This window comes from Eucalyptus grandis, chromosome 5, assembly GCF_016545825.1.
Source record: "Eucalyptus grandis isolate ANBG69807.140 chromosome 5, ASM1654582v1, whole genome shotgun sequence".
Lineage (NCBI taxonomy): Eukaryota > Viridiplantae > Streptophyta > Magnoliopsida > Myrtales > Myrtaceae > Eucalyptus > Eucalyptus grandis.
This window is the reverse complement of record NC_052616.1, coordinates 15,568,859-15,590,188: the sequence shown is the minus strand read 5'-3', so window position 1 is coordinate 15,590,188 and position 21,330 is coordinate 15,568,859. Positions and strand designations below refer to the sequence as shown.

Below are 21,330 nucleotides of genomic sequence, written 5' to 3'. Positions count from 1 at the left end.
GATTAGGCACGGGCTCTCCCAAGCCCATACCCCCGCGTGACATTAGGATATTTTTTAGGAATTTTGCATAAAATGAGTCGCCACTAGCCTATTAGGATCGGCTAGAAACCAAGTAAGGCATGAGAGTATACCTCACTTCCTACGCAACCAAAGAATCTAGGGTCGAGGACTTGATTACACTAATTACCCTTTCAATACCTAATCTTGTTTATTTTAGAAGAAAACATTTTTGTCAGGCAATTTGGATTGATTTTATACCTATCTACTAACATGTGAGGTGATCATGCAGGCACGCAATCATTAAAACAACAATTAGCGACCAAGGAAAGCGATCAAATAAATTACATGAAAGAGCAAAATGTTAACATCAAAGAAAAGATCAATACGAATCCTAACTAGACTTAAAGGGAAGCCAAAAATTAACATATCAAAATTGCACAATCAAGGGTATTCGTCTTTAATGACAACTAAACCCTTTTAAGCAAGATTCTAAATTGAAAGACTTCCATTTTTTTTTTTTTGAGAAAATAAACTAAGAGATTAATTTTAACCTTTTTGAAGATTTTATAATTAATTTTTAATTTTTAATTATTTCTTTTCGGAAAATTTGATTTTTTTTTTTTTTGGTGTTTTTCTAGTTACTACTGAAAATTTTAGACTTTTCTGGATTTTGGAATTTTCCAAGATTCTTTTTTTTTCCTTAATTTTCTGATTTTTCTCTTTTCTTTCTTTTTTTTTTAAATTAATTTTTTAAGAAAAACTCGAATTTTCAATATTTTCTGAGATTTTTTTTTGAAAGTTTCTTTTAATGTTCTTTGAAAATTGTTGAAATTTCGGAATTTTTTTTTTAAACTTTTTTTTTGAATTTTTTTTTTTTAACATATTTTTAATATTTAATATTATTTTACTCGGTAAAACGGATCTGTCCGGCCAGTCTAGCCCGCAGACAAGGCCCGAACTCCGGATCCGACCCAATCGGATTTAAAAGAAACGAAGCTTTCGTATTTTTTTGTACATTTCTTTAATTTTCTTTTTTTCTTTTTATTATTTTTCTTTTACTCTGCCCAACGGCTCCGTCTTTCTCTAGTGCGCTTACAACTTTTTCCAACGCATAGAATACTAAACTATTCAACTTCAAACGCCCCAACTTTCAACAACTCGTATACACACGAGAATGAAATCCGCATCATCGACAATTCCCGATCACCATCACTGGACTAACTCCACCAAACCCTAGGAGCTAACATTTCGAACCGCCCAGCAAGCAAAAGATGGGCTGGAGAAGGAAAACTATGGCTGTAAACTCGGCCGAGAAAACCACACTCCAAAGCTAACAAGTCGGTTAATAACGTGACGACACGCAAATACATATTTGGATTTGGCTAAACTAGCTCCCAAATCTCGTTAAACCTACCAAGCCCATTGCTCACAACTCACGGCCATTTCAACGCCAACTTCTCTTCTCATGAACATTTGCACACACTTTTTCCAGTAAAAGGAGAACACCCATGGATTTACAAACCAACGCATTCGATTTTCAAACAGAAAAAATGCATGACCGTAAACTCAAATCTCAGGGAAACAAGCGTAGACTGAATGAACTAAAGTCAAAAGTTATGACTTTTCTAAAATAATCAGATGTTTTGATTTGAAAGACCCTCTTCGAACGAGGAGGCAACTTTGCAGTCGGCTAGAATGCACAGAACAGAGACAGGTTTACACAGTTTTCGTTCAAGCGTTTCATCGAGCACGTGGTGGGCAAGAAGTGAGGAAAACGACGCTGGCCACTTCTTAGGACTCGAACTTGGACCTAGACCCGAGTGAACACCACATGGAAACGCTCAACATCAAACAAATTGACTCAGCTGGACACAATAAACTCAAGAATCAGAGAAAACTCACTTGGCTATTCCATCACCAATACAAGGCAGTGCCAAGAGAGTTCATGGGAATGAATTTCAGTCATAAACCCCTACTCGACTCGAAGACGGCAGCGCGAAGGCCAGTTCGAGACAAATCAAACTTCAGTCGACCACCTCGCGATATTTCCGAGCCGAGATCCTCGGGAACGAACAATTTGGACCAAAAGGAAACTCACCGGAAAATGCCGAGATTTGGAAACGAAAGGTCTTGCTCTCGAGGGCGTCGGCTAGAAGTCAGCAATTGGCCTCGAGGAGGGGTGAGCAACACTCCACCCAAGTAGCTTCTATCTTTCTCCCTAATCGTCTCCTTCTCTCAAGCTCGCTCCCCGCTGGTTTTTTTTTCTGTGTTGCTCCCCTCTCGCTCTCCTTTTGCTGTTTTTTTTTTTTTTTTTGCCGATTCCCCTGCTCCCCCCACTCTCTCCCTTCTTCTCCCTATAAATCTGCCGTAGGTTGCCCCCTTTTGGCATCCCTCCAGAGCGGTTCCGGATGGCCAACGAAGCCAGCTGCCTTTTCCTTCCATCTCCATCTCAAGACTGTCGTAAATCAGCCTCCTCTCCCTACCCGTGTATGCGCCTGCAGCTATTTCGATTCTTGGGGTAAGTTAGTGGCATTTTCGGTTAAGATAGCAGCAGGTTCTCTTGGGTTTTGACAACCGCAGGCGTCGCCATGTTGCAGCCGTGTGTCATCGCTTCCCCTTCTTCTACTCTATCTTCTGCCGCTCCCTCTGTTCTGTTTCTTTCTTCTTCTTTTTTGCAGGTCTTCGAAGACTGACACAGAGGGAGGAAGACCCTCGCTCGCGGGCTGAAAGGGAAAAAGGGGCTGGGCCGAGCCCAACGTGCGGGGGAAGAGAAAATGAAAAGGAGCGGGTCAGGCCCGGTCAGATCCGGCTCGGCCCGACCTTTTTTTCTTCTTCTTTTTTTCGAATTTAAAAAAATTAATTTAATTTAAAAAAACTAATTTTTTTTTTTTTTATAAATTTTAAAACTAGTGACACAAATGCTCCTAATGTCTATATGTGATGCAATTTTAATAAAATATTTTTGTTAAAGGGGCTGGAAATTAATTCCTAACTTTCTAATGCAATTAATAAATATTTAAACAAGTTGCCAAAATTTATGTGTCAACACCCAGCATTATGTGCACCTGTAAACCATGGTTGTTCGACATAATTAACATTGTGCCTTAGGTCTAAGGATTATGTACACAAGACCAAAACATGAACAATTAGACATTGACCACGCTAAAAGCTTCCATGTTGCTAATCGTTCCATATGCGTCATGTTCATTAAACTTGTCTAATACAAACACTTGTGTTCTAACTTAGGCATCATAATACCCAATGACATGCGACTCATCATTCCCTTAGGTATTTAGTACTTAATGGTGAAGTTAATAACACACCGGTCTCAAGAGGATTATAAATATCCACTCAATAATCCATCGATCGAAAATGATTTAAAGATTCAGTCTAACTATGAACCCGTCACATATATTCTTAACATCTCAAGAATAGGTCTAGTTGCAACTGATCTTATAGAATCGTTCATAAATATAAAATAATTGGACAAATGAATGAACACGTCATTGCTGTTAATTAAATAATAATGATGATGGTACAATTGAAATCCCTAACATGTAACTATTACATAGTAGCTTTAGGGCATACATCCAACAAATCGATTATTTGATAATTTGACCAATGAATCAACAATCGTCATATTAAAAAACTAACTAGTTTTAGTCACGTGCCAATGTTTTATTTTGCTTCGGTTTGAGAAATACTGACATTTATACTTCACCAACTTTTTTAATAATATAGCAACATTTATACTTGTGCTTGGAAAGACCTTTGAATTCACTATGAATTCACTAACTTTCGTTCGAAATTACCTGACTTATTTTGATTGACATACCAACATATGACATATTGACATTCCAATTACAGAATATTGATAGAAGAGGGAAGAGGAAATCTGTTGGTGAAGCTACAAAGGTGAGTTCAGTGGACGTGTTTTTTGGATTTAATTTGGTTACACTTGCCGTAATTGCGGACGCGGTGTCATTGCACGCTCATTTGTGGCAGAGCCTAGAGAATTTGCTTGTTATAGTTGATTCCCCCAATGTTGGTTTGCTGAGATCCGCGTCACTTGATTTGCATTTAGCTTGGAATGCTGATCGTGAAATACATGTTTCCAAGATACCTTGTTTATGTAGATGTAGATGTGAAGTACTTGTTAAAGAGGACAAGCTACCGAGACAAATGCTTTAAAAGCATAAAAGAATAGAGAGGGCCCGAAAGCATGATTTGCATTTTCTCTCCTAACATTTTCGTTGGCGAGCAAGCCGATGCAGTGAGAAAACCTCTCCATTGTACATATATTTTCCACTTTAGACACTAAGTCCTCACGATTTTGTTCTTAAAAAACGCGTATGTACAGTTAGAGAAACCCAAGCCTTATAAGTTAGCCTAGGATTTCCCCTCAAGCGATGTGGGACAGGAGACATGCCCTTAGCCTCGCCCGCATACTACCAAGGTGATCTTAGTCCGTCCCTCCGTACTGCCTTGGATCAGGGCCGTTACAGAAAAGATGGTTGGAAAATATGAACCAGGAGTGAAGGAGAATCGGATAATTGACCTGTTTAGTAGAATACTTTTCAATAGAATTTCAATTCGGTATTTGACTAGATGGTTCTTGAGCATTAAAGAAGCATGGACAGCTCAAGAAGTAACATGAGACAAATAACTGCCAAAGTGCTTTACTTGTTTCTGTCTGCTGAGCAGAGGACGATGAGTCCAGCTATGAAGGGGAGGGAAGTAGATGTTGGCAAGAAAAAGGAAATAATTTCTAGTGACGTCTCTCGACCTGTGTAATGACATTTCCTATGGTTTGATATATTTTCCATTTTCACGAATATAGCAGGATCACCGGATATAGTTCTGTGGTTGTTTTCAGCAGGAGGTCGACTCCTTAATCCTCCAAAAACACGGGAACATTTATACAGATCACTGTTTTCCTTTAATTTGCACGACACTATGCTCATCGCCGTTTGATCATTAGCTTGGAGCTTTCAAATGTGTAGACTGCACATCCATTTCTATGTTGCGAATGCATGAAGTGGTGAATGAGAAGAAAGAGATCAAGAAGATCTGGCGAGTACTACTGTGCTGTTGCAGGTGAGGCAAAAACTACGAGTTCCGTTTTGTGCGCATACTTCGGGAATGAAAGATGCTGCTGAATTTGAAAATTTTCAATTTACTACTGTCTGAACGGTTCTAATTGACTCTCTTTTTTTTTTCTTTTTTAAAGCTATTTGGCGGTTCTCATTATGACTGTTTTACCTATAAAAGAATATTATCATTCTTGGAGATACTAGAGGTGGAAATGCTCTGATTGTTCAGAGGACAGAGTAAGACTTGAAAGCAGCAGGAGCTGCTGGTTGTTTTCTAGAGGTATTAGTTTCAGTTGAGAGAGATATAATGCTGCTCCTTCTACAAAGCTCTCAGCCTTGTCTTTTAATTACTTATTACATTAGTGCTAAAGTTCTAGTATGAACTACCGAGTCCCAAATTGTAAATTAGCCAAGTTTGAGCCTATCTTTCAGTTTCAGATATTTTGAATATTATTCAGTCGAACATTCTGTGAAAGAAGTTATTACACGTATACACCTTGTCAGCAAATTCTGGGTCAATTGTCATTTTTTGAGTTAGTTGCTCCTGAATTCTGTCTGACAACTGTGCATCTACTAATTTCAAATTACTTCCTCTCCAGGATCAAGCATGGCCAAAGAAGTGTGGTAAGATTATATCTCTTTCTCATGGAGCTCAGGCACATGTCCTTTCTTCCTTCTTTATGTTTAGCATGCTGATAAGTATCATTATCGTTGTCATTTCAGGGCATATGCGTGGTAAGCAGGTAAGAAGTGTGCCCTTGGTGAATTTAAGCTGTGAGTTTCTCTTTCAAAACTCAGGAACATAGAAACACATAAAACTGTGATTCCTCTCAAACTGCCTCATTTATAGGTCACGCCAGCTGGGGAGCATGCTGCTAAAATAGCATCTGCAAAGGATGCTATTGGGAATCCTGACTTCTTCCTCATGGCTAAGACTGATGCACATGCAACATCAGCCAAAAACTGCCCTGTCTTATGCCATTGTAAGGGTTAATCTTTACATGGAGGTACTAGTTGACCGATCCTCTGCTTCTTGTCATGGTCTACCGTGGAGTGAGGCTTCTGTTCGTTGTGAAGCAGAAATACTGATCTAAGAGGGAGTCACAGGGTCATCCTGTGCTGAGACACAGGTTTACAGTGAATATGCGGACCTCTTTCTTGACATTATTAGTATTCAAGTGATGACTAGATTTTCAACCCAAAGTTAATCATGGGAAATAGACATTTTGGCATCTTATGTATTGGTAGATCTCCACTTTTTCATTCTGTACCTTTATTTCTCCAGAGACTCGTGCAGCTTCTGCCATAATTCAAGTGTAGATTATATCTTATGACTTCTTAGTTTGAGTTCCATTTGCCTCTGTTTTAACCCTTGCGCTTTTGACACCCGTTATCACCCTTGACAATCCCTGCCTGTCCCCAAAAATTAAAAAGAGGAAAAGGAAAGGAGTGCTCTCTGCAACATAAGGAATTCAGCGATTATGCTTATTGATGAAACCATCCTAGGGAAGTTATGCATTTTTAGACTGGTCGTGAATGGGGTTTGTGAAGTCAAAATTAGATCTTTTTCAGTTGGAACTAAGGTGATTGAGCTCAGTTGTTTAATTCAGGCAGGGATACGATTGCTCTTCACGAAATCACATGTCAAAGATCTTTCAGTTGTTTCACCCATTGGCTAGAATCGTCAAGACATTTGCTGTCTATTACTCTGTCTGGAGAGGGAAAATGAAAGGAAATAGCAGCAACATATCCTAACCATTCAAATGTTTGAATGGTGATTTCTGTCAAATTTTCATCTTACTATGTGAATCCTGCTGTCGTTTCTTAGCATTTGCTGGATGGTCAAGCTGTTTGGACAATGTTCATCGGTCCTTTCAAGATTCTACAAGATGGAGCACCGTGCTTCCTCCTTATGCATCGATGGAATTTTGTTTGAAACGAATAATTGAAGACATTTTTTCAGTTTCTTAACTCGCGTTGTTTATTGTAATAAAAGTTTCTGGCAGGAGCTGATGCACGCTGTGTGGAGGCACCAAGGGATGACGATGAGCTCAAGGAGATAGGTCAGTGTACGAAAGGTCACAGAGTATGCAATGTGATTGAAGGTGGAGTCACACCATTGCACGCTGCCGAGGAGCTGAAAGATGAGCTTTCATTTGATTGTGCGCCCCGCTCACGGCACTCTATGCTTGAGCGCGTGCCATTGTCGATGTCCTCAAGTCCTTGAAAAAGAAGGTAACTACAAGAGAGGATCTCGACAGGATGGCTATGTCTGGGGAATTTAATCAGTTGGTCGGAGCTTGGAGTCCTGGTTCGAGCTCGAAGCATGGTACTCGAATTCAAGGAGCTCTGTTGAAGTGAATTCACGATAACTACGAAAGCCAAAAGTAATCAAATATGTGCGGCAACATTTGAAATCCAATTTCCAGTTTCCCTTGGTCAGATGGCCACAGTGATTCTACTAATTAGTGGAGCAATAGCCAATATCTAGGCTTCTAACATATAACGACCCACGCATGTGCATGATAGATACACCGCTTAGAGTGTGTTAAAACTCTTTTCAATATGAATGCTTTTGCTAAGTAATTACATATCAATTTTTTTTAAGCAAGTCTGTCTCTCTAATGGCCGAAGTTTCTAGCAACGAAAGATTATTATGCAGCCCTAAAATTTATCTTAACTTGGCAATTCTTCAGTCAAAAAAACTTGGCAATTCAAGAAAGCACCATGCCTGATTACAGGCCACAGCAAACACGTTAAGAAATATAGCATAAACACGCTTATCTGAACTTTCGTCTCTTGCGCCGCCCTAGATAAACACGCTTATTTGGCTTTTCAAAAGGAATAATGAAAACCCAGAATGGGATTAGGAAAGCACAGCCTCTTTGCACTTACTACGGACTTTCATCTGCGCAACGTGCATGACCACAGGCCAAAGCAAACAACATAAATAGCAGGGCATAAACATGGCAAGATATAGAATCGTTTCCATCGGAGACAGTTATCAAGTACTAAGAACTCATCAAAGATTCCTTCACTGGTGCTCGATACACGCGTATTTGATTCAGCGTTCCATATAAACGCTTTGCGATTGGAAGACTGAGGAGCTAAAGATGGCAAGCTGGATTTTTTTGTGGGGTATATTTGATATAGGGGATAAGTATACTATCAGTGCCATAAGTTATGTATGTCGCTCATTTTAGTGCCAAAAATTTCTGTCGATCACTTAAATGCCAAAAAATTTGAAAACGATCATTTTAGTGCCAACTCCGATCTGGTTAGCGAAATCTAACGCGACACTTTTTTATTAATTTTTAAGCTAATGTGGCTCGCCGGAAAGTACGATCCACATTTAAACAATAAAATGATGCCATTTGGTGTCTCTCCCCTAATTCAAAACCCTAAATCCCTAAATTGAGAGAGAGAGAGAGAGAGAGAGAGAGAGAGAGAGAGAGAAGATAAGCCAACAGCGATGGGCCGTTGCCGTCCTCAATGGCCCTTGTGCTTAGCAGCCCCGACCTCGACCCCAACCTTGACCCCAACGACGGTCACTCGATGGCCAAGTCAAAGGCCATGATCCGGCCGGTGCTCTGGGAGGCCGCCGACGAGTGCGCCGCCCCCGATCTCTCCCTCTCCATCTCTGATCTCCCCGACGAGTGCCCGACCTACGTCTTCCAGTACCTAGGCTCCAGCGACCCGGGCCAGTGCTCCCTCGTGTGCAGCCACTGGCTCGCGATCAAAGGCCAGAGCCACTAGAGGCTCGCCCTCCACGCCCACTCAAAGCTACAGGATGCGGTCCTGGCTTGAAGAATTTGAGGACATTGAAGCTGGTGAAATGTTACCGAGCTTGGGACACGGTGCTACTATGACGGAGGTCAAGCGACGGCGGCCGAGTGATGGCAGCCAGTGTTAGGCGAGGATCGGACAAAAAATCCTTAATTTCAATCCAAAAAAAAAAAAAAAACCAAATGAGTTGTGCAAGGTCGTTTTCTCAAGGCCATCCACTTAGGACAGTAAAAAGGAGGACGGAAAACAACGTCATTTAAAGGCATTGTCGATTTATTTTTTAAAATATAAAAGCCACGTAATCATTTTGGCCGAAATTTCTTGCCAGTTGCATCAAAGTGATCATTTTTCCTCCAATTTGGCACTTAAGTGATATGACGGAAACTTTTGGCACCAAAATGAGCGCCGTACACAACTTATGGCACTGATAGTGTACTTCTCCCTTTGATATAATAACCTTTGAGCTGTATTTACTTATTCTAGGGTAAACTACTTAGAATTCAATTCAAAACTTAATCGAACATAGTACTCATCGTGTCAGACTATCAACTACCACTCCAGAAGGACAATGCATAGAATCAATGAATATCAAGATATGGACATTTAACTGACAAAAAAAAAAAAGAAAAGATATGGACATTTATGGCTGGCATCCATCAAAGTTTCATAATATCATAAGCGGTAAGCAAATTCAATCGAATTTTCACAACCAGATATGTATTAATATGGACAATGAAAAGCAAAAAATTTCAACCCACCAAAGTGCTATAAATTTATAGGGGCTCTATTTTAGCTGTTCGTGCAATCGTTACGAACTTTCGTAAAGAGCTGTACTCTGCACCGCATTATCGATCGGTCAAGAACTCTTCCGGGTACGATCAATCTTCAAGCGATTGTCCGCGGCACTAGCTGAATTCCCCATGGCTGGCACCAAGAACATGTTCACCGCAGTCAATTGCGACACGTGAGCTTTTTGCCGAGACTGCCGTGGTGAACTTGTTCCTGGCAAATAGACGATGGTTGGTCACGGCAATCACAACCGGCTGCAGCGAACTTGTTCTTCGTGCTAAATACGGGGAATTCAGCTAATTTGAGCTAGGGATAGTCGCTTGAAGACTCATCGCACCCGGAAGAGTTATAGTAGTCTCGACCGACTGAAACGGTAACTTCCACGTCGTGATCCTTGACAGGAATGTCAAGCATCTCGATGTTATCACAGTCGGTTAATCCATCACTGTCTCTCTTACTCTCTCACCGTCTCCGCCTTAGATTTCGCCGGATCCAGACCAAATCTCCATCCTTCCACAAGCTCTTCGACGCGGACTTGCCACCGTCCTCAATTCTTTAAGTCTCTAACTCAGACTCGTCCTTGAAATCCTGGAAATCAACCCCGAGATCATCTTTTCCACGCACCGACGGCTACCGGTTTGGCCTGCCTCTTCGAGTGCTTGCCCAACGATTTCTTCAGATCAGGCCCATATGAAATCCACAGTCGATTCGAGAGACCTCAGGTCGGGGATGGAAATCGGGAGACAATAGCAACTCGCTGAAACGGTACGAGAAGATCAGGAGGAGTAACAATAAAAAAGCTGGCTGACGATCAGATCTTGCTTCGGTCTGGTGATCGGAGGAAATGAATTTCGGATTGTTTGCAGAGAATTGCATTCGGAGCTAATGTAAATGAACAACTCTTTCTTTTCTTTTTTTTGTTCAAATGTTTAATGAAGATCGTTTGGTGGGATGTGTAATTTATCTAGTTGACAGAGGAGTTGAGAAAGGGTGTTGCAAAGTTCCAATCTCTAAAATGCTTAAGCTGGCTACTACTACCTCTCTTCATCATCACCCCCTGGGCCACTGCTAGCCTGCTACTACTGTTTAAATCAAGGAGGAGTAGAATTATGTACGGAAGGGTATAGAATATAGAAGTAATATATATATATATATATATATATATATATATATATAAATATATAATACAGGTGTAATGGACTCAGCCGAAAGGAACAACATCGTTGATGATAAAGGAGAAGAAAAGGGGTAATAACAGAGAATGACAAATGGGTTTAAGTTGGGCTTGTTTAGTTCATAGTCGGATTAGTAAGTTTTGGATTTAATTAGGCTTAATAAGATTTGGGCTTGAATAGGCTTGATGAGCGGGGGCTTGAATGGATTTGATAAATTTGGATTTTAGATTGGATTGAGCAAATAAGCCCATTTCGTTTATAAGGCCTTTAATGTTTTCGTGACCTGGACCTGCGAGGTCCAAGCTCGGGTCCAAATTCGGAATAGGCCCAAGGGCCTAACCCGAGTCTTTATTTCCAGAAAATAAAAAATAAAAATTCGGGTGATGGAAGAATTTGAAAGAACTCACGCCGATTGAGGACGGTTGGCCCTCAACTCAACATTACCTCTAAACTCCTCTTTTCCCCACCACTCATTCGGGAGGGTCGTGACAAGACGCACATATAGGGATGGCATTTGCACATATAGAGATGGCTATTTTACCAATGCAAGTAGATATCCTTACTTAGTCCCAAATAAATTGAGTGAGCCCGTGATCAACCAATTTTGGGGCAGGATGTGATAAAATTCTATTGCGCCACATTCAGGCTGGGAGCAGGCTGGGAGAGGAATAGATACGGCCAGCCTTCTTTTCCTCTTGTTCAGATGTTCTTTCTTTATTCCTCCTATGGATTTTCTAGCTTTAGTATTTTCACCAATATTATTTCTTCATTTAACTGTGAAAACTTTATCAAAATAAACACATCTTAATTCCACACAAATTCTAACTCGAATTTTCAAACTTGCCCAATATAAAGCACTAAACTTGCATAGTCATCTCAAATCTAAAAAGCCACTAGCTCTAATATTTACAAAATTCTAGCACGTTGATATTATTTTATCGCGACTTTCCCACAACTAAACCACAAGGGTAAAGCGCTTAGCACATACTTTCTCAAAGTCTATAACTTAGTACCATTTGGAGTTGCCATTAATCGATTATGTGTTAATTAGACAAACATAAAATATATGAGTGCATTTTACTTCTGCAAATGAGAGAATTATTGGATTTGGGAATTTGATTATACTAGATTAATTTAACGCTTTTTTGGTAGCTTTATTCATTATTTCGAAAATGTTTTGCATGCGATCATCATCTATAGTTGCCCTGCCAATAACATGTGAGGGTTGACTATGTAGGTACACAAGTAGGGAATGTAAAAAGGAAATAATAATTTTTTGAATAATTTTGTTTTTTTTTATTTTTTTTCTTTTTCCTTCTTCCTCCCTCCGTTGGCCTCCAAGCCTCAACAAGGGCTGACTTGGCCTTGGACAAGGTCCAGCCTCATTGGTCTCAAGCAAGGCTCAAGCTCGCCGGCCTCAGGCAAGCTCAACCTTGTCGCAGTGAGGCTGGCAAGGCTTTAGCTTGACAGGATCTAACGAGATCGGCTTTGCCCGAGGTCGGTGATGGGCAAAGGGAGAAAGAAGGAAAAAGAAAAAGAAATAAATGAAAATAAAAAAGAAATAGAAAAAAAAAAAGAAAATATTCACAAATTCAAAATGGGCAATTCCACAAAATGTTTTCATCTTCTTAAATTAAGGAATTCGCTTTTCTAATTTTATATATGAATTTTTTTCTTGATCGGAAAATGTTTTTGGTTGGCTAATTATTTTCGATGAACCAAACGGGTGAAAATCCGAAAATGGATTCCCAAAGAACTCTTTCCCTCAAACAAACCACCCTCGATATAATTAGAGAGTCTCAATCCTTTTTCTCTTTTCCTCCTAAAAGTCAGACTTGTTCATTTCTCTCTTTAGATTGCATTTATTTTACGAAAAACTCAATAATATAGGAGAATACTTTCTAACAAAGTATTTTCCAGAATATCTGATTAATTTTCCTTTATTCAGTATATATGATTGAAAATGTTTTCTGTTGATATTATTGAAAAATGATTTTAATCTCGTAACAATCATGCAAAAAGAAGTTCGAGTTTTTGGAATTTTTTAAAATTCAAATTTTTAATTATTTTATTTCTCTCTTTGATTTTTATTTTCAATTTTAAAAATGAAATTTTAAATTTTAAATTTTCTCTATTCTTTTTTCCTTTCCTTTCCTTTTTCTCCCTTCCTCCGTCGCTACTAGCAAGCCACGACTACAGTCAAGCTCTACCTCGTCAAGATTGAGTAAGCTGAAAGTTCATAGGCCTTGGCTAAGCTTGGGCTCGCCTAGATCTGGCGAGCTGCAAGCTCACCGACTTTAATGGAGCTTGGGCTGGTGAGCTCGGGCTCGCCCGAATCTGTTCTAATCTATCCTGGGTTCATATCATATGATTTATCCGAGGGCTTTGTGCGAGATATCAAACCGCGTGAATAATCTTGGTATCGTCGTCTTCGTGTTTGATATTGCGGTGCCGAGAATATATGCACTTATATCACACCACGTCGTATGGGCACCTTTTGCATCGTTGACAATTTCAGCAGAGTTGCAGTAGCTTCTAGCTTTTTTTGGTCGATTCATTTCTACTCCAATTAACTCAGATCTCTGCAAATACTCCAATTAACTCAGATCTCAGAAAATACTCAAGGGCCATTGTGTTGCTAGCGCAAAGGCATCGCCTAGGCAAGGGCCGCGACCATTATCTGAGGCCGATGAGGGTTTGCCAGCCCTCGCCTAGTGGCTGACAACGGTTATGAAAGAAGCTCGGTAGCCACACAAAAAAAAATGAAAGAAATAAAAACAATTAAATTATAAAAAAAATCAAAAATTATTTAAAAATGTCAATATCAATGCCAATCATGTCAAGTAGAATGCTTGGCATTTACATTAGCAATTCCTAGCTTAAATTAGTTGGAGATTTTTTTTTTTTTTTGTTGGTAGCTGGATAAATTGAATTGGTATCAATGTGCAAGTGTTTCAAACTAAATTGATCCAATTGAAAAGTTTAAAACTTAAATGAGATCCGAATGATAAATTTAGGACTAGATTAATAATTTACCACACATCCTAGACACATTGAAACTTCAAAACACACTAAGGGTAATTGGTTTCTTGTTTGGTTCAGTCTAATGGAACCAATCACTTATTTAACATGAAGATGAAATTTAAAAAAAAAAAAAGAGGGCAAGAGATGTCCGCTTTTTTGGGCAAAAGAAAGAGGTCCAACCAATCAATTAGAGAAATCTTCCAGGTTTTTCTCTTGTAAATTTTGGCCAGCATGATCAAAGGAATTAATTCTTCCGGACTATGTAAAAAGGGGCAAAAAATGTGGCGGTGATTGAAGAGAGAAGCAAAGGAGATTGTCATTGTCTCTATTTTATTTTGGCAAAAAGTTGGCAAGAGAATCTAGTCACAAGGAGGCAGAGAGGAATATTTTCTTTGGAAGATAATGGGAAAGGTGGGTCAATAAGCAAGAATTAAAACGAAAGAAAAAAATGCCATCACTCCGTCACTTAGGGCGCGTTTGGTAACGATTCTGTTCGGGAGCTGATTTCGACTAGAAATGATTATTTTTTATTCCCGGGCGAACCGAGTCCGAAAAAACGCGTTTGGTAACTATTCAAAATTTTTTATTCTGGAATAGAATTGCGTTTGATACTCGTGTTAATTGATTATGTTCCAAATTAATTTCTTTTTAATTTTTAAATAATTTTTTTACTTTTTCTTTTCTTTTCTTTTTTTCCTTTTTTTTCTTTTCTTTTTCCTATTCTTCTTCTTCTTCATCGGCGGTCGCCGGACGCAACCGGCCCTCGCCGAGGTCGGCCTTCGTCGCCGAGCCTCAATGGCAGTCGGGCGAGGCTCGCCCGGCCCGCCGAGGCTCGGCCTCACCGATGGCCGGCCGGCCTCGCCCCGACCATCGACGAGGCTCGACCTCGCCCGATCTAGCGAGGCCGAGCCTCGCCCCGGCCTGTCGGCGAGGCTCGCCCGGCCACCGGCGAGGCTCGCCGGCCACCGGCGAGGCTCGCCCCAGCCCGGCGAGGCTCGCCGGCCACCGGCGAGGCTCGCCCGCGCCGACGAGGCTCACCTAGCCCCGCCGGTGGCAGGCCGAGCCTCGCCGGTGGGCGGGCTTGCCTCCAGCCGAGCTCGCCGGACCTCGCCCGGCTCGGCGAGCCTCCGGTGACCTCGTCGGACCGGCGGCGGACGGCGGTGGCGGGCGGCAACGACAGCGGCGAGCGATGGCGGACGGCAACCGGGATGACAAAAGGGAAGAGTGAGGGTGATTCTCGGACGAAGAATCAATTTTTTTTTTTTTATTCTCAAATCTTGTCCAAAATTGTTCAGGAACAAAAATTTTACCAAACGCGATTCTCGTCCCAAACCGATTCTCGGGAACAACCTTGGTGACCCTCCTCCATCAAGTGACGGAGTGATGGTCAATTAATGACAGCTCATTTTGTGATGAAACAAGATGACCTTTTCAACCGGGGTTTCATTTCACCCAATTTTTTTTTTCGTTTTTTTCATGTTTTTTATTGCAAGCTTAAATTGAAAGATAAAATCTTAAGATGACCCACACTATCAATTTTCATGAATATGATGAAAAAATAAATTATAATAAAATATAAATAATTACAAGTAAAAAATATTATCACATACTAAAAAGAAATCGTTAATGTCATTATTTAGATATATTAAATTTAAAATATGAAAAAACACTTGAGACTAAGATTGATTTTGCATTATTTGAGGCCCAACACATCTTAATTTATGAGATTTGGACCAATGGGGTAAATTTTCTTCTCTACTAATGCATTATTCTTATTATGTGTTGGTCTAGTCCTGTTAGTTGGATTCCCCCTTGGAATTGAGAGATGGATTGGCACTTTCAGGAATTGGACCCAACTGGCCAATTCAGTCCAGTCTGAGCGGTTCCTCGTCCAATTGCTCAATCGGTCTGTCTTACTCACCCTAAAAACACATGCACGGTTGAGTTCTAAGTTTGGTTTTCAATCTATTTCACTTAGAATGAAAAGCCTAATTCAAGAGAGAGCTTAGGGCCCGTTTGGTTCAACTTTGGGGAAATGCAAAGCCATTTCCCCAAGTATCTTTAGAAGAAGGGCATTTGGTGAATGCTGAAGTGTTTGGGAACTTTTATTTTTTGCAAAGTAGCTTTGAGGTGAAAAGAAAAAGGATAAAAAAAAAAAGGAGGAGGAGATGTTGACGTAGAGGAGGGGAACGATTGGGAGGAGCCGGAGATGGTGGGGGAGGCGACCGGTGGGCTGTGGTGGGGAGGCAGGGGTGGTGGCGGTGGTGGCAGGAGGCGATGGGTCGCGCGACCCACGCACCACCATCGCGTGGGTCGCGGCCTCAAGCAGCGTCGCACGGGTCGCGCGACCCACGCATCACCGTCCGTGGGTCGCGCGCCCTCGGGGCGACACCGCCCGGGGCCGTGGCGACGGTGGTGCGTGGCGACCAAATCTAGTCGGCTTAACATCACTCAGCCCGTCACGTGGGTTGCGCAACCCAGGCGACGCTGCTTGAGGCCGCGACCCATGTGACGACGGTGTGTGGCAACCAGATCTGGCCGGCTGAGCACCGTTAAGCCCATCACGTGGGTCGCACGACCCAAGCGACACCGCCTGAGGCCGTGACCCACATGACGGCAGTGCGTGGGCAACCCGCTCTGGCCGGTTGAGCTTCAGTCTTGAAGAAACAAGACCAATGAGGAAGACAATGAATTGTAGTTTTTTAGGGTAAAACAGGAAAACGTAATTATCAGTGAGGGCAATATTGGAAGAAAAAAAATCATTAAGCCCCTCTTCAGCATTCCAAATGCTAGCATTCCCCCAAGCATACCTCCAAATACTAAACCAAGCGCCTAAAATTTTTCCCAAAGGACTTTCGGGGCTAAAAACCCCTTGGGTGTGAAAGCTAGTACAAGCACCTAGAGGGGGGTGAATAGGTGTAGAAGCAATTTTACGAGATAAGTGTGTAGCACTAATCAACAATAAATTATGAAAATGAAATTCGTCTCTTGTAAACAAAACGAGTTACGATCAAAGTAAAAGAGCGTAGAGAAGAGAATATAAATACAAAGTTTATAGTGGTTCGGCTTAATCCAAACCTACATCCACTCTTCTGCACTGACAACCAACTAGCTGGATTTCACTATAAAACAAAAGAGTTGTTACAGTGAAGCTCTTCCTTAATTCCACAGTATAGAGACTCTACTACACTTCCTCAAGGTCTCTAAAAAATATAGACTTTCTTTTGCGTACAAGATTTCGCTCACAGTTTAATTGACTAAGAACAATAAGTTTCAGACTTTGGAATTCTTCTATCACGCACACACTCGAACAACTGAAACGTCTTCTTTATATACTCCTTCATGCCATCACACCCATTGGCACTTACTAAAGGAATTCTTCCAATTTACCCGTTGAACGAAATCAATTAGGAAGATCTTCGAGCTATTTAAGGAACATAACGATAGCTTAACAGTTTAATTGACTAAGACATGCACCGTATGCGGTGGCGGCTAGAATAGGATCTCTTGAATCAGCTTTTCTTGCAGTCCATGTTTTGCTGAGTTTTATGGTGTAATCTAGAGTATTTTCTGAATAAGTCAAGTGCTGCATTAGTGGATTTTTCCTGGACCAGTTTCTCCCATTGAAGCGTTGATGTCCAGTTAAGTGTTGGAAGGTTTTATTCATGACGCGATTAAAAGTACTTTCTGATCAGATGGCAGCAGAGATACCGACTTCTTGAAAAATCTACCAGGAGCATCAGAAAGGCTCCTAATCCTCATCGCTGACCTCGGCAATCCCAAGAGTTTCGGCCCAGCCATTGATGGTTGTGTCGGAGTCTTCCACGTCGCCACCCCGGTGGACTTTGAGGACAGAGAGCCGAGCGAGTCGTCACCAAAAGATGCATTGATGGAGCGTTAGGCATCCCGAGGGCCTGCTTGAATTCCAAGACCATGAAGCGGGTCTTGTACACTTCAAGCTCGGCTGCAGTTCAATTTAACAACTCCAACGCTCGAGATACGGGATGAGGACACCGGAGCGATGTCAAGTCCCTCGAGAAGTGCCGATGCTTGCAGCCTCGTACGCAATCTCAAAGACGTTGACCGAGAAGGCGGTTCTCGAGTTCGGAGAGAGGCACGGGCTGGAAGTGGTGACAGTGGTTCCCACGTTGGTCCATGGACCCTTCATTTGTCCCAAATTCGCCGGATCTGTTCAGATTGCGCTGGCTTTGGTATTAGGTATGTGCTGCACAAAACATATCACACGATCCTTAAGCTAAGTTTATATGGACCGTTGATAATGTGTGATTCACAGTAGAACTCTCATAACTAATGATTCATATAATCTTAATTTACATGGCATATACACTTTGCAATAACTTATCATAATACATGTACCATACGAGATAATTGTTCAAAAATTCCTAAACTTATTGTATGATAGCCAATTCAATCCTAAATTTTTTAATGTATCATTTAGTCCTAAATTATTTGAAGATTTGCTATTTTAGTCTTAAATTTTTCTTTGTATCAATTTTGTTTTAAATCTTTTGAAAATTTCCTAAGGAAAAACACTAAAAAAATTCCTAAGCAATTTGCATTGGTATCAATTCGAACTTAAGCCTTTTAATTGGACCAATTTAGTTATAAACATTTTCATATTGGTATCAATTGAGTCTATCCGACTAATTTAGGCCAAAATTACTAACAAAGACTCTAATCAACCTACATGGTATGGTTGGCATTAACGTCAACATTTTTCTAATTTTAAATTTTTTCATATTTTTATTTATTTTTATTTTCTTTTTCTTTTTTTCCCTCTTTTTGTCCTTCTTTTTTTCCTTTCCACCGTGGTTGATGAGGATTTTAGCCCTCGCCAAATGAAGGCGAGGTGCAAGCAACCGTGGATGAGGACACCTCAACCACCGGGTGAGGCTGCCTTGCCAATAGCCTAGCCGGCCGTTGGCGAAAGTGGCCTCACTTGCTGTCGACGAGGCCCTAGCGAGGCATGCCTTGCTCTGCATCAAGTGAGATTCACCCGATAGGTGAATCTCAAGAAGAAGAAGAAGCGCATTAAGAGAGGAAAGAGGTCTTGAAGTCAGCCGACTTGAGGAGTGTGCGCTTCCAAGAATCGATGATTGTGGGAGGCAATCGCTCGATCGCATTGATGAGGCAGCCGCACCTCATCTTCACGTCTTACATGGGATTTGTCTTCTCTGCCATACCTACTCTTGCTCAACATAGATAAGGAATGGCGAGAAGTGAATCCCTTTCCTTCATCTCCCCTATCTAGGCGAGGCCGGACAAGGGCTGGGACCCTCGCCGGTGGCTGGCTTGCTTTTGCCACCCTCGCTGGCCATAGTGGAAAAAAAAAAGAAGAAAAGAAAGAGAAGAAAAAAAAGGAAAGGGAAAATAAAAAATTTAAAAATTTAAAAAATATTAAATTTTTAGAAAATGTCCACGTGAACACTAGTCGTGTCATATAGAATGATCAACATCCACGTTAGTAATTTCCATTTTAAATTAGCCATATAAATTCAAGTGGTACCAAAGTAGTTTAGTATTAAATTGATCAAATCAAAAACTTTGAGACTGACTTCTTACCAATGTAATATATTTATGACTTTTTTAGCACTCGTCTTGATTTGTCAATTCATTCATAAGCATATTATTTGGATATTTGACCGGAATGACCACATTAGCAAATTATTAAAATGTTTTAATACTAAATTGACACAATTGAAATGTGTAAAACTAAATTGACATATTGTCAAAGATTTAGGACTAAATCTGCACATTGTAAATAAAGTTTAGGTTTGAATTCAATAGATAATATGGAAATAAAAATATTTAGGACTAAATTGACCTGCGTATAATAGGTTTAAGACTTTTTGAACAATTTTTCTTGTACCATATTATAGTCAAATTCATGATGAATTTGACTGATTTGATCACCAAACAGATGCGGAAATTCCATAATTTGACAATGTTCCCATGTCCAATATCAAATACAAGCCAAAGGAAGACAAGACTTTTATCTATCCATGCATATGTTCATGTTCATTTCGATGACACACCCTTCTTAAAATCTTAATTTGGCTGCAATAAATCCCGTTCGAAATCATCAGGGAATGAGAACGACTACTCTTTTCTCCTCAAAATGTGTCTCGTTCATGTGGACGATGTGGTGAGAGCACACATCTTCCTCTTCGAGCACCCCGACGCCAAGGGGCGGTACATATGTTCCTCGGCCATGATGACCATCGAAGAGATGTCCAAGTTTCTCTCGGAAAGATACCCAGAGTTTCAGATACCCTCGCCGGAGTAAGTCCTATCATATCTCATTTTATAATCTAACAGATCTACCATTGCTGTTCTTGAACTGAGAGCAGAGTTTTACAAATCTTTGTAGGTCCTTGAAGGAAGTGAAAGGCCCGGTTCGCCAGCCTTGCGTCGAGGAAGCTATTGGATGCCGGTTTCGAGTATAAGTACGGGATCGAGGACATGTTCGATGGAGCCATCCGGTGCTGCAAAGAAAAGGGTTATCTCTAGATTAATTGCATTCCATGCATCTAGCAGAATTCGGTATGCAGGCCAGGCCGAATGTCTGGGTTCATTTTCATGTAGTCCTTTGAGAAAAATTGCAGACAAAAAAAATAAAGGAACATGTCGAGAAAACACGTACCATGTATCTAGCATGGCTTGTGAAAACTAATTTCTCAGGATAATAAACCGCATAAATAATCTCAATATTATATGCTTCCGTTCTTTCGTATTTGATGTTGCAGTACTGAGAGTATGTTGCCCTTATATAGCATTGATCACTGCATATGCATTTTTTGTTCTTCGTCAATAGTGTCAGCAATCCCTGTTTCTTATGCTTAATGCGCTATCGATGTTGCCATGTGGTCTAAGATCAAACTGCAAATGGGTCATTTTCAATGCTCGATGTCGCGACCTAAATTTTCAAGGGCAATCCTAAAGTTTAGGTTAATGGATTACTAAGTCTAAAGACTTGGCGCGGACCCTCCTAGGTCCTACCAATCGCGACTTGAAATTAATATATTTAAACATGCAATTCTATTCAATTTGGAGCCGCCACTAATCAATTAGGGTTAATTAGAAACCCAAATAAAGTATGGGAGAATACTTTATTTTTGCGAGCCAGAGATTCAATAAGTCCGGGGACATGATTACGCTAGATTAGTCTAATGCCCTTTCGGTACCTTTTATTTTAATTTCAAAAATATTTAGCAGGCAATGTTGATTAATTTAAACATAAACTACTAACATACAAATGGTGATCATGCGGGTGCACAATCAATAAAATAACATTCAATAAAAAATGTTAATAAAAATGCATGCCCTAAACATGATTTTCTAAATGACATGACACCTAATTTTTCTTTTTCTTTTTTTAAATGTTAATTATATGCAATCTTAATCTAAATTTGATATGCATGGATTTTACTTTAATGATATGT

At 40.6% G+C, this 21,330-nt stretch overlaps 1 protein-coding gene and 1 pseudogene across 1 annotated transcript; both read left to right on the top strand.

Annotated features, from left to right (window-relative positions):
• Positions 1–4,632: 4,632 nt before the first annotated feature.
• Positions 4,633–6,295, top strand: LOC104446288 (annotated as a pseudogene).
• Positions 6,296–8,883: 2,588 nt separating this feature from the next.
• Positions 8,884–20,398, top strand: LOC104446286 (vestitone reductase). The gene is given in 7 exon segments (XM_039313381.1): positions 8,884–9,001; positions 17,563–17,733; positions 17,736–17,912; positions 17,915–18,085; positions 19,975–20,170; positions 20,259–20,279; positions 20,281–20,398. Coding segments are annotated over 7 exon segments (972 nt in total).
• Positions 20,399–21,330: the final 932 nt, after the last annotated feature.